Source organism: Magnolia sinica, chromosome 15 (assembly GCF_029962835.1).
Source record: "Magnolia sinica isolate HGM2019 chromosome 15, MsV1, whole genome shotgun sequence".
In the NCBI taxonomy this organism is placed as follows: Eukaryota; Viridiplantae; Streptophyta; class Magnoliopsida; order Magnoliales; family Magnoliaceae; genus Magnolia; species Magnolia sinica.
In genome coordinates this window covers 26603218-26616110 of record NC_080587.1, presented here as the reverse complement: position 1 = coordinate 26616110, position 12893 = coordinate 26603218, and the positions used below count along the sequence as shown (strand labels likewise).

Sequence of the window (12893 nt, the reverse complement as noted above, 5' to 3'; positions counted from 1 at the left end):
TATTTCTTTTGGACGAGAATACACTTGCTACCACATACTTCATTTTCCGTCGGACGAGAATACACTTGCTATCACAAACTATTACTTCATTTTCCCAACTCAAGAAAGGACAAAAATGATGCCTCTATTGAAAAAGCAACGAATTACAGGCATTAGAGGAATAGGAAAATTTTGTGAAATGTTGTATTTTGTTGTGATTGATGTCTTGCATAAAATTCATGGTGAATGAATACTTATTTGTGAATTGTTAATTAATTTAATTGTGAATAGTGATTTCATTATGAATGATGATTTGTTTGTGAATTGGTATGATTTATCTGAGTTCCTCGATCAATTTCACTATGTTCTCATTCACTTTCACACTGTTCTTAATCAATTTCACGATTTCCTTATTCAATATCACGCAGTTCTCAGTCAATTTCATTATGTTCTTGTTCAATTTCACTCATTTCTCGGTCAATTTCACTCAGCTCTCGGTCAATTTCACGATGTCCTTATTTAATATCACTCAGTTCTCGGTCAATTTCATGATATTCTCGTTCAATTTTACTCAATTCTCGGCCATTTTCATTCATTTCTCGGTCAATTTCACTCATTTCTCAGTCAATTTCACGATGTCCTTATTCAATATCAGCAGTTCTCGATCAATTTCATGATGTTCTCAGTCAATTTCATTTAGTTCTCGATCAATTTCATTTAGTTCTCGATCAATTTCACTCAACTCTCGGTCAATTTCATGCAGTTCTTGGTCAATTTCACGATGTCCTTATTCAATATCACGCGGTTCTCAATCAATTTCACTCAATTCTCAGCCATTTTCACTCATTCCTCGGTCAATTTCATTCAGTTCTCGATCAATTTCACTCATTTCTCGGTCAATTTGGTGAAGTTCTCGATCAATTTCACAATGTCCTTATTCAATATCACGCAGTTCTCTATCAATTTCATTATGTTCTCGGTCAATTTCACTCAATTCTCAGCCATTTTCACTCATTCCTCGATCAATTTCATTCAGTTCTTGATCAATTTCACTCATTTCTCGGTCAATTTCACTCAACTCTTGGCCATTTTCGCTCATTTCTTGGTCAATTTCACGATGTCCTTTGTCAATATTAGGCAGTTCTTGGTCAATTTCACTCAGTTCTCTCCTCTTGGTCTGAGAATACCCTACCGCCAAAAACATATTTCCTAAAATCTTCTCATTTATTCTTTTGGACGAGAATACACTCGCTACTACATACTTTGTTTTCCCTCGGACGAGAATACACTTGCTACCACAAATTGTTACTTTATTTTCCCAATTCAAGAAAGGACGAAAACGGTGCCTCCATCGAAGAAGCAACGAATTACAGAAGTATATTTGAAAGTGTTGACTTCATTCCGTGGACCCCGTCGTATTATATATGATATATCCACACCATTCATCTATTTTATTTAAACATTTTAGGGCATCGGCCAAAAAATGAGGCAAATTAAATGCTCAAATGGTCTTCATGAAAGGAAACAATGGCTTTAATTCCTTAATCGTTGAAAGTTGTTTCCTTCTCTAGGCCCGCATTGAGGTTTTTTTAATCATATAACCCGTTCATAGGGTCACACAGACATGGATAAGGGGAAAACACAAATATTGGCTTGATCGAAAACTTTTAAGGGCCTTAAGAATTTTTTGATGGAAGGCGTTTGATTCCGTTGTTTCCTTGTGTTTGGTCCACATGAGCTTAGGATCTGCCTCATTTGTTTGCTCATACCCTAAATTCAGGTGACATAACAAATGAGCGGTGTGGATAAGTCACATACATCATGATAGGCCCTAGCCAAAAAATGAGGCAAATTCAATGCTCGGAGGGAGGCCGTCGGACCACTCCAGACGACGGCAACACCACCAACGGAATAGAGTTAGATCCAAAGCTCAAGTGGACCACACAAAAGGAAACAGTGGAATTGAACGCCTGCCATTAAAAAATTCTTAGGGCCTTTAAAAGTTTTCGATCAAGTTGATATTTGTGTTTTCCCCTTATCCATGTCTGTGTGACCCCATGAATGGGTTATATGATTAAAAAAAACCCTCAATGTGGGCCTAGTGAAGGAAACTTTCAACGATTGAGGAATTAAAGCCACTGTTTCCTTTCATGTTGGCCATTTGAGCATTGAATTTGCCTCATTTTTCAGCTGATGCCCTAAAATGTTTAAATAAAATAGATGAACGGTGCGGATATATCATATATAATACGGTGGGGTCCACAAAATTAACACTTTTAAATATACCTGTAATTCTTTGCTTCTTCGATGGAGGCACCATTTTCATCCTTTCTTGAGTTGGGGAAATGAAGAAAATGAAGTAATAGTTTGTGGTAGCAAGTGTATTCTCGTCCGAGGGAAAATGAAGTATGTGGTAGCAAGTGTAATCTCGTCCAAAAGAAGAAATAGAAAGAAACGAGAAGATTTCATGAAATAAGTTTTTGGTGGTAAGGTATTCTTGTACCAAGAGGAGAGAACTGAGTGAAATTGACCGAGAATTGAGTCAAATTGACCGAGGACTGCATGAAATTGACCGAAAAAAGCGTGAAATTGACTGAGAACTCCATGAAATTGACCGCGAACTTGCGGAAATTGACCAAGAAATGAGTGAAAATGGCCGAGATTTGAGTGAAATTGACCGAAAACTGCCTAATATTGACTAGGGACACGTGAAATTGACCGAGAACTTCACCAAATTGACCGAGAAATGAGTGAAAATGGCCGAGAGTTGAGTGAAATTGACCGAGAATTGAGTGAAATTGACCGAGGAATAAGTGAAATTGACTAAGAACATCATGAAATTGACCGAGAACTGCGTGATATTGAATAAGGACATCGGGAAATTGACAGAGAAGTGAGTGAAATTGACCGAGAAATGAGTGAAAATGACCGAGAGTTGAGTGAAATTAACTGAGAATTGAGTGAAATTGATCGAGAATTGAGTAAAATTGACTGAAAATTGAGTGAAAATGATCGAGAATTGAGGAAATTGAATGAGAAAATCATGAAATTGATTGAGAACTGCGTGATACTGAATAAGGAAATCGTGAAATTGACTGAGAACAGCGTGAAAGTGAACGAGAACATAGTGAAATTAACCGAGGAACTCGGATAAATCATACCAATTCACAAACAAATCATCATTCACGATGAAATCACTATTCACAATTAAATTAATTAACAATTCATAAACAAGTCTTCGTTCACCATGAATTTTATACAAGATATCATTCAAAACAAAATACAACATTTCACAAAATTTCTCGATTCCTCTTATGCTTGTAATTCTTGCTTCTTCAATGGAGGCACCATTTTCGTCCTTTCTTGAGTTGAAAAAATGAAGAAAATGAAGTAACAATTTGTGGTAGCAAGTGTATTCTCGTTTGAGGGAAAATGAAGAAAATGAAATATGTGGTAGCAAGTGTATTCTTCTCCAAAAGAAGAAATAAAAAGAAATGAGAAAATTTCAAGAAATAGGTTTTTCGTGGTAGGGTATTCTCGTACCAAGAGGAGAGAAGAATTCAGGAAATTGGTGTTAGGGTGTTCTCTCACGAAGAGGAGAGAAGAAATCAGAAAATGAGTTTTTGGTGCTAGGGTATTGTCGTATGAAGGAGATATAAGATTTTAGAAAATGGGTTTGTATTGCAAGGGCTTTCTCGTCCAAGAAAAAAACAGTGTATTAGTTTGGGAATGTGAAGTTTGGGTTGTACAAAAAAGAGGGCAAAACGTGGGATTTACGGTTGGAAAAAAACTCAAAAAGAAAAAGAAAGACGAAAAAGCACCAACAACAAAGGATAACCGGAATAGAGAGATGCATGGAGACGCATTCCTCTACCCAAGTAATCCATCATCATCGTTATCATCTAAGCTTTATCCCAACTAATTGGGGTCGGCCACATGAATCCTTTTCTACCATTCCACTCTATCAGGGCCATAACTTCATTTAGACAAAAAGGACGCCAAGTCTTTTCTTACCCATCTTCCTATGGAGTATAAGAGAACTTCTCAGTAAACGTGGTTGTACACTTCCATCATGTTATTTTATACAAAATCCCCATAGTCCCAACCCTTCAACTGTTGGTACATTTGCACATCACAAGGGCCTATCTCCTAACAATCCTTAATAAATGCCCATTGAAACTAAGATATGATAAGACTTGAAAATTCTCTTAACATCAAAAGGAGGGATCTCTACAAGAAGTTTGTACGAACTCCCAGCCAAATGGACTAGCTTGCACTCCTTGATTTCCACTGCCCATTTCACTTCTGAATAAGCATAATATAGGAGGATTTAAGTTCATATTTAGTCTTGCCCTTTGGTAGAATTCTTTCATAAACTCTATTAGGCCATCCTTAATGATGTTCCAAAAGCATTGAGAATCAGCAAGGAAAAATCATTAGGTCCCAATGTTGTATACCTTTTGAATTGCATTCCTCACTTCTCCTTAAGTCCTCTCAAGCCATATAGAAGACTCGTGCGAGATGACTCGACATCATCAAACAAGGGTCTAACATACCTTTCAAAAAGAAAAAGGTCTAATGATTTCCTCCTTAGCATAAAACCATTGTAGAACTCAATGATTACTTCTAACTTGGGTTACATTCTTGGCCCTCACATTTTGATCCACAAGAGTCAAATATTTCTTTGCTTCCCATTTTCCATCTTCTTAAAAACACAATGTTCTTGTCCCCACACTTTAACCATGTAGTTCTAGGCTTTTGCTTCCAAGCAAACTCATCCCTTCTGAAAATCTCCAAATGTTACGGACCTTCCCGTTAAGAGCCTCCATTTCCAATCTAAGGCCATCAGAAATAGCTCCAGTATCCTCTTCCCTGTCAATGTTGGTGATCTTGGGCACAATCCCGTCCTTCTTTAAGAGCCTCATTTGCAAAATTTCTTTCTTCCTATTTCATCCTATGAGGACCCCGAATGGAAACCAGCCCATCCAGTGAGTGTAAAAAAATTGGAAGGATTAAATTTAATTTATTTTTTAAAAAATATTTTGAAATTATCAAATTGTTAAGTTATAAATTAGAATTTGAAAATTAAAAAGAATTTTGGTAAACATTACGGTTCAAAATTATAAATCCATTTAAATTCTAAAAATGGATTTTTCTCCTAAATTTCCAATTTTAAAAAAATTTGTTTACTGCCTTTAGCGATTTTCATATATTTTTGGCAAAAAAAAATTTTGTATCGTTACGGGCCGTTACGCCCCTTTATCACCGTGAAGGGTTTAGATTAAAAAAAAAAAACCCTAATGTGGTTTATAGATTCTTTCCTTTGTAGTATTAAATAATTCATTTGAAATTTGGATTAATTTTATTTTTAGCCCAAAAGTTTAAAAAATAATAAACTGGGAATTCTTTTCGGTGCTTTTAAATATACCTGTAATTTGTAGCTTTTTGATGGAGGCACCATTTTCATCCTTTTTTGAGTTGGGGAAATGAAGAAAAGAAGAATAGGGGAGAAGTCCTTGAGCCTTGTTTACTAGAACTCCATGAAATTGACCGCGAACTTGCGGAAATTGACCAAGAAATGAGTGAAAATGGCCGAGATTTGAGTGAAATTGACCGAAAACTGCCTAATATTGACTAGGGACATCGTGAAATTGACCAAGAACTTCACCAAATTGACCGAGAAATGAGTGAAAATGGCTGAGAGTTGAGTGAAATTGACCAAGAATTGAGTGAAATTGATCGAGGAATGAGCGAAAATGGCTGAGAATTGAGTGAAATTGATCGAGAACAACATGAAATTGACCGAGAACTGTGTGATATTGAATCAGGACATCGGGAAATTGACAGAGAACTGAGTGAAATTGACTGAGAAATGAGTGAAAATGACCGAGAGTTGAGTGAAATTAACTGAGACTTGAGTGAAATTGATCAAGAATTGAGTGAAATTGACCGAAAATTGAGTGAAAATGACCGAGAATTGAGGAAATTGAATGAGAACATCATGAAATTGATCGAGAATTGCGTGATATTGAATAAGGAAATCTTGAAATTGAACGAGAACAGCGTGAAAGTGAACGAGAACATAGTGAAATTGACTGAGACTCAGATAAATCATACCAATTCACAAACAAATCACCATTCATAATGAAATCACTATTCACAATTAAATTAATTAACAATTCATAAACAAGTCTTCGTTCACCATGAATTTTATACAAGATATCATTCAAAACAAAATACAACATTTCACAAAATTTCTCGATTCCTCTTATGCCTGTAATTCTTGCTTCTTCGATGGAGGCACCATTTTCCTCCTTTCTTGAGTTGAAAAAATGAAGAAAATGAAGTAACAGTTTGTGGTAGCAAGTGTATTCTCGTCTGAGGGAAAATGAAGAAAATGAAATATGTGGTAGCAAGTGTATTTTCGTCCAAAAGAAGAAATAAAAAGAAATGAGAAAATTTCAAGAAATAGGTTTTTCGTGTTAGGGTATTCTCGTACCAAGAGGAGAGAAGAATTCAGGAAATTGGTGTTAGGGTGTTCTCTCACGAAGAGGAGAGAAGAAATCAGAAAATGAGTTTTTGGTGCTAGGGTATTGTTGTATGAAGGAGATATAAGATTTTAGAAAATGGGTTTGTATTGCAGGGACTTTCTCGTCCAAGAAAAAAATAGTGTATTAGTTTGGGAAAGTGAAGTTTGGGTTGCACAAAAAAGAGGGCAAAACGTGGGATTTACGGTTGGAAAAAAACTCAAAAAGAAAAAGAAAGACGAAAAAGCACCAGCAACAGAGGATAACCGGAATAGAGAGATGCATGGAGACGCATTCCTCTACCCAAGTAATCCATCATCATCGTTATCATCTAAGCTTTATCCCAACTAATTGGGGTCGGCTACATGAATCCTTTTCTACCATTCCACTCTATCAGGGCCATAACTTCATTTAGACAAAAAGGTTGCCGAGTCTTTTCTTACCCATCTTCCTATGGAGTATAAGAGAATTTCTCAGTGAACGTGGTTGTACACTTCCATCATGTTATTTTATACAAAATCCCCATAGTCCCAACCCTTCAACTGTTGGTACATTTGCACATCATGAGGGCCCATCTCCTAACAATCCTTAATAAATGCCCATTGAAACTAATATATGATAAGACTTGAAAATTCTCTTAATATCAAAAGGAGGGATCTCTACCATGGTATGCCAAATCGGTTACGTATCGGCCGATACGTAACTGTAATGGTGCGAACCGTTACCCGTTTCGGGGCCGAAACGGCCGATTCGATTTTTTGTACCCGTATCGGCCGATACGGTGACTTTTTTTTTTTTTTTTTTTTAGCTCTGTTTTTGCTGTTTTTTGAAACCTCTTGCTTCCAAACTGTTTCTAACTCCTTCTACTACTAATTTCGACCAACCTTAGCTAGGAATTTGATAGAAAAACACATTATATTATAGATTTTTTTGAATCAAAGCTCGTGGGCCATTTTTCAGAAATTCGTCAAAAATAGGTATTTATACTTTTTTTAATATATTTTGCTGTTTTAATCATGTCATATGATGTGTTAATCATAGTAGAACATGTTAATGTGCATTTTACAGATTTGGGGTGCCATTTAATAATTTTTTAATATTTTTTTCTATTTACGCATGAATTTTGGCCCCTTCTTTTAAAATTCGAAAAATCAGTTTTTAATGGTTGTTTTGCTGTTTTAATCATGCCATTTGATGTATTAATCATAGTAGAACATGTTAATGTGCATTTTACAGATTTGGGGTGCCATTTTATATTTTTTTAATATTTTTTTCTATTTACGCATTTATTTTGGCCCTTTTTTTGAAAATTCGAAAAACCATTTTTAAATTATTCTTTTGCTGTTTTAATGATGTCATATGATGTGTTAATCATAGTAGAACATGTTAATGTGCATTTTACAGATTTGGGGTTCCATTTTATATATTTTTTATATTTTTTCTATTTACGCATTTATTTTGGCCCTTTTTTTGAAAATTCGAAAAATCATTTTTTAATGATTCTTTTGCTGTTTTAATGATGCCATATGATGTGTTAATCATAGTAGAACATGTTAATATGCATTTTACAGATTTGGGGTGCCATTTTATATTTTTTTTATATTTTTTTCTATTTACGCATTTATTTCGGCCCTTTTTTTGAAAATTCGAAAAATCATTTTTTAATGATTCTTTTGCTGTTTTAATGATGCCATATGATGTGTTAATCATAGTAGAACATGTTAATGTGCATTTTACATATTTGGGGTGCCATTTTTTTTTATTTTTTTATTTTTTTCTATTTACGCATTTATTTCGGCCCTTTTTTTGAAAATTCGAAAAATCATTTTTTAATGATTCTTTTGCTGTTTTAATGATGTCATATGATGTGTTAATCATAGTAGAACATGTTAATGTGCATTTTACATATTTGGGGTGCCATTTTATATTTTTTTTCTATTTACGCATGAATTTTGGCCCTCAAAAATAATTGCAAACACCTAAATGTAAGATATTTTCATATTACATTCATTCTAATATATCTATCATTGATAGTAGATAGTTACAAAATTAAATATATGAATTTTGTAGTCAAATTCAGGTTATCTGGTTCATAAATTCATCAGACAATCCGATACAACTTCTCACTAAAGAGTGGACCGTTACACCACCATAAACATGTTCCAATTTATAAATGAATGCATATTTGGAATGCTTAGAATATTCCGGATTTAATCCATATTTTTTCATATTTTTTTGGCAAAAAAAATAATTTGCGCTGTTACGGGCCGTTACGCCCCCGTATCACCGTTACGCCCCCGTATCCGTATCGGTTTTGGAGGTCACCGTTACGCCAACCGATACCGATACGGCCATACGGGACACCTTGATCTCTACAAGAAGTTTGTAAGAACTCCCAGCAAAATGGACTAGCTTGCACTCCTTGATTTCCACTGCCCATTTCATTTCTGAATAAGCATAATATAGGAGGATTTAAGTTCATATTTAGTCTTGCCCTTTGGTAGAATTCTTTCATGAACTCTATTAGGCCATCCTTAATGATGTTCCAAAAGCATTGAGAATTGGCAAGGAAAAATCATTAGGTCCCAATGTTGTATACCTTTTGAATTGCATTCCTCACTTCTCCTTAAGTCCTCTCAAGCCATATAGAAGACTCGTGCGAGATGACTCGACATCATCAAACAAGGGTCTAACAGACCTTTCGAAAAGAAAAAGGTCTAATGATTTCCTCCTTAGCATAAAACCATTGTAGAACTCAATGATGACTTCTAACTTGGGTTACATTCTCGGCCCTCACATTTTGATCCACAAGAGTCAAATACTTCTTTGCTTCCCATTTTCCATCTTCTTAAAAACACAATGTTCTTGTCCCCACACTTTAACCATGTAGTTCTAGGCTTTTGCTTCCAAGCAAACTCATCCCTTCTGAAAATCTCCAAATGTTACGGACCTTCCGGTTAAGAGCCTCCATTTCCAATCTAAGGCCATCAGAAATAGCTCCAATATCCTCTTCCCTGTCAATGTTGGTGATCTTGGGCACAATCCCTTCCTTCTTTAAGAGCCTCATTTGCAAAATTTCTTTCTTCCTGTTTCATCCTATGAGGACTCCGAATGGAAACCAGCCCATCCCTCCACTATAAAAGAACTCGCCATTTAGCAACCAACCAAGGTCTCATGTAACAGAATTGGCCAGCTTGCTAGCCAATACGATATGGGTTGAATCAGCCAATATGGCCCTTGTCTCCTATAATGGCCAAAACTTTATTTGTGGAAAAAATCTCAAAATTATTGGTAAAATTCTTTATATAAAAAAAAAGTTAAAGAAGTGATGGACTAGCCTTCTTCCTGTATTTCAAATTGTCCACTGCACTTCAATCTATCAGATCCTAGCATCCTACTCAAATTTTATTGTGTGGTCCACAAAATAGGGCTAGGTCCACCTTTCAAGGGGAAAAAAAGGCCAAGATCTAAGCTTCCTTACGGTTGAAATGAAAAATGAAGTGGAACAATGAGAGAAAATTGAAAGCAAATATTTCAAATGGGAAGTTTATGGCTGTATCTGGCTGTGATGTTGTACAGGGCTGATACAGGGCGTATCAGCCCATATCGGCCAATATGCAGATACAGACTGATACAGCCCATTTTTTTTCATGATGGACCAATTCACTCCAGCATCAACAGTGACTTTTTTGCTCTGTTTTTATTTTTTATTTTTGGTGAAAGCAACGAACGATATCAAGTGTGACTGTTTCCATTACGTATCGGCCGATACAGCTGATGCATAATCATTTTTGGAATACCATGCAACCAATCGATTAAATTGAGGAACATCCAGCCACCAACTCTTGAATTGGAATGTAATTGGGGCCTCAGAATGATGCTGCCACCTCAAGAACAATTGAATGTGATGCAAAACTGGTCTTGGGGGAATTGATTGAACAACATCTTGATAGTGCCTCTCCCACTACCCCAGAAATGAGAAGCAAGCTACCTCACCCATGATCAGATTAGTCCAATTACCAGATCAAATATTAAAAATTCCTCTTAAAGGAAAATCCATAAGATCATTAGCCTCCACAAAATCCACAAATCCACTTAACCCAAAGTTAATTATGCATCCCCCAACTTCTCATTGGAAAAACAGATCCATTGAAATCCCCTTCGTGAACCAAGACAGGTTCCACTTTCTCATTTCCCCATTTAATTCTTCGCAGAACCCTACCCTTCTCCTCGTGTCATTTCACCCACCAACATACATATCTAATACCATGAAAACTCTACAAGTCTTTCCACAGAGCATGTCTTGGAGAACGATAAATTTGAACTATAGATTAATGTAATGTAGGAAGACAGGAGTATCATCATAAACTGAATTTTGGGTGGAGTATGAGGGTGCAAACTGTTTCCATGCCAGGCTTGAATTTCATCAAGATATTCTACAGTTAATTGCAAAATAATATGATTAGACTTCCCATAATTTGGACTTCAGCAGTAGAAAAGCAGGAAAACTGACACAAAATCAAATTGCTTTTCTTTTACATTCCAAGTCGAGTGGCAGTGATTACAGTTAGAGGACTGAAATTCTCAGGATCAGAATTGAAAAAGTTCTGATCTTCTTACACATTCCAAGTTGAATTCCATTGAAAAAACTAACCCAATTTTTGTACATGTTCCGAGTTGAATTCCATTGAAAAATTACCCCCAAAAGAACAAGAAAAAAAAAAAACCAATTAAATATCTCAAAATCAAGATATGCACACACTGAAAGATGCGGAAGTTGGGAAAAAAATAAAAAGGAAAAGAAGGGAAAGCGATGGTGGAAGAAGCATAGAGGCTGCAACCTGGGGAAAACTTCCATATTCCAAGTTGAGCAGCAGCAATTACAACGATAGTGCTAAAAAAACACAAGATTAGGATTGAAAAAATCCAATCTTTTTACATGTTCCAAGTTGAATTCCACCAAAAAATTACCCCAAAAGAAAAAGAGAGAAAAAAAACCAATTAAAATATCTCAAAATTAAGTTCTTTGAAAGCAGAAAGATGCGGAATTCGTAAAGGAAAAAGGTGAGAAAGAGCTAGTGGGAGCGAGACCTGGGAAGAACTTGCCAACGATGCGGAAGATGCGGTTGCCGGATTTATCAGAGCCCTCGATGCGGAAAGCCTGCAAGGAATCGAGGTCGGAGAAATCGTCGGCATCACCGCCGAAGAGAGCAGGAGGGCAGTCGTGCCAGACCTCTTCTTGCTGTTGTTGAGGAGATGCTTCTCTTCCATCTGGTGCTGATAGGAGAGAGCGGGCATCGACGTTGAGGTCAGAAGCCAATACAAGAACTGAGAAATCGTCGGAGGAACGGGTTCCCATCCTCTCTCTCTCTTCTGTTTGTCTTCTCTCTTGCTGTGGAGAGGGTTTATACACTGACCTTTGAACAACATTCCTATTACCGATAAGAACCCTCCAACAAATGGGTCCCATCCACGTGGATGATGATGTCGGACGCGGATCGCGTCCTACGCCCGCCCGTCTCTAGCCGGAGCGTGCAGTTCTGTGTGCGGGCCCACCGTGTTGTATCTGTTTATCCAAGCCGTCCATCCCTTTTCTCGGATCCTTTTAAGGTATGAACACAAAAATGAGTCAGATCCAACGTTCAAGTGGACCACACCAAATAATAAGCTTGTTTGCATTAAATGCCAGTTGCATTAAATGCAATAGTCCATTTGAGCGTTGCATTGACTCATTTCGTGCTCAAACTAGTGGTGGGTTAGCTCGATCCACTCGACTCGAAAAAGGTGATTTCCCTCGGTTTGAAGCTGTGTTCGAGATGAGTTTGAACCGCGTTCGAGCAAGCCTAGCTCGACTCGACTCAGATCGAATCCAGCTCAAATCCAACTCGGATCAAACTAGTTTGGTGACTTGGTTACTTTGCCATTGTTGTTGCTCACCAACTGTTTTGCCATTGATGTTGCTCTCCAACTGTTATAAAATGCCTCAATGGGATATGGCCGGTGACAAGGAAGGTTTGGCTGGTGGCAAGGAAGGTTTGATCGGTGGCAAGTACAGTATGTATATTAAACAAATGCCTTTTCTTTTTTTCTCTCTCTTTTTCTTTTTTGGTTTTTACATTATTTAGAAGGCGTTTGTTAAAACATCTGCAAAACCATTGCTTCTATTTTACAAATAGTAAGTTTTTGAAGTTGCAATTCAGGTGTCTGTGGAAATGCCTCAATGGCGAACTCGGCTTGATCTTGGCTCAAACTCGGCCTGAGCTGGCCCGAGCTGCTAACTGAGCCGAGCCGAGCTGGCCAGTCAGGCTTGATGACCGAGTCGAGGCAAGTTCGAGTTGAGGTCAACTATTGTTTGAGCCGAGTCGAACTAAAGCCAGCTCGACTCTA

The 12893-nt window shown here is 36.9% G+C and overlaps 1 protein-coding gene across 1 annotated transcript in view; it reads right to left on the bottom strand.

Moving 5' to 3' along the window:
* Positions 1–11911, bottom strand: part of LOC131226712 (uncharacterized) — a 30440-nt gene extending 18529 nt beyond the window's left edge. Inside the window, exon 1 of the mRNA XM_058222348.1 lies at positions 11598–11911. Within this exon, the coding sequence (XP_058078331.1) occupies positions 11598–11865 (268 nt within the window). The 5' untranslated portion in view covers positions 11866–11911. The remainder of the gene's footprint in view (positions 1–11597) is intronic.
* Between the last annotated feature and the right edge of the window lie 982 nt (positions 11912–12893).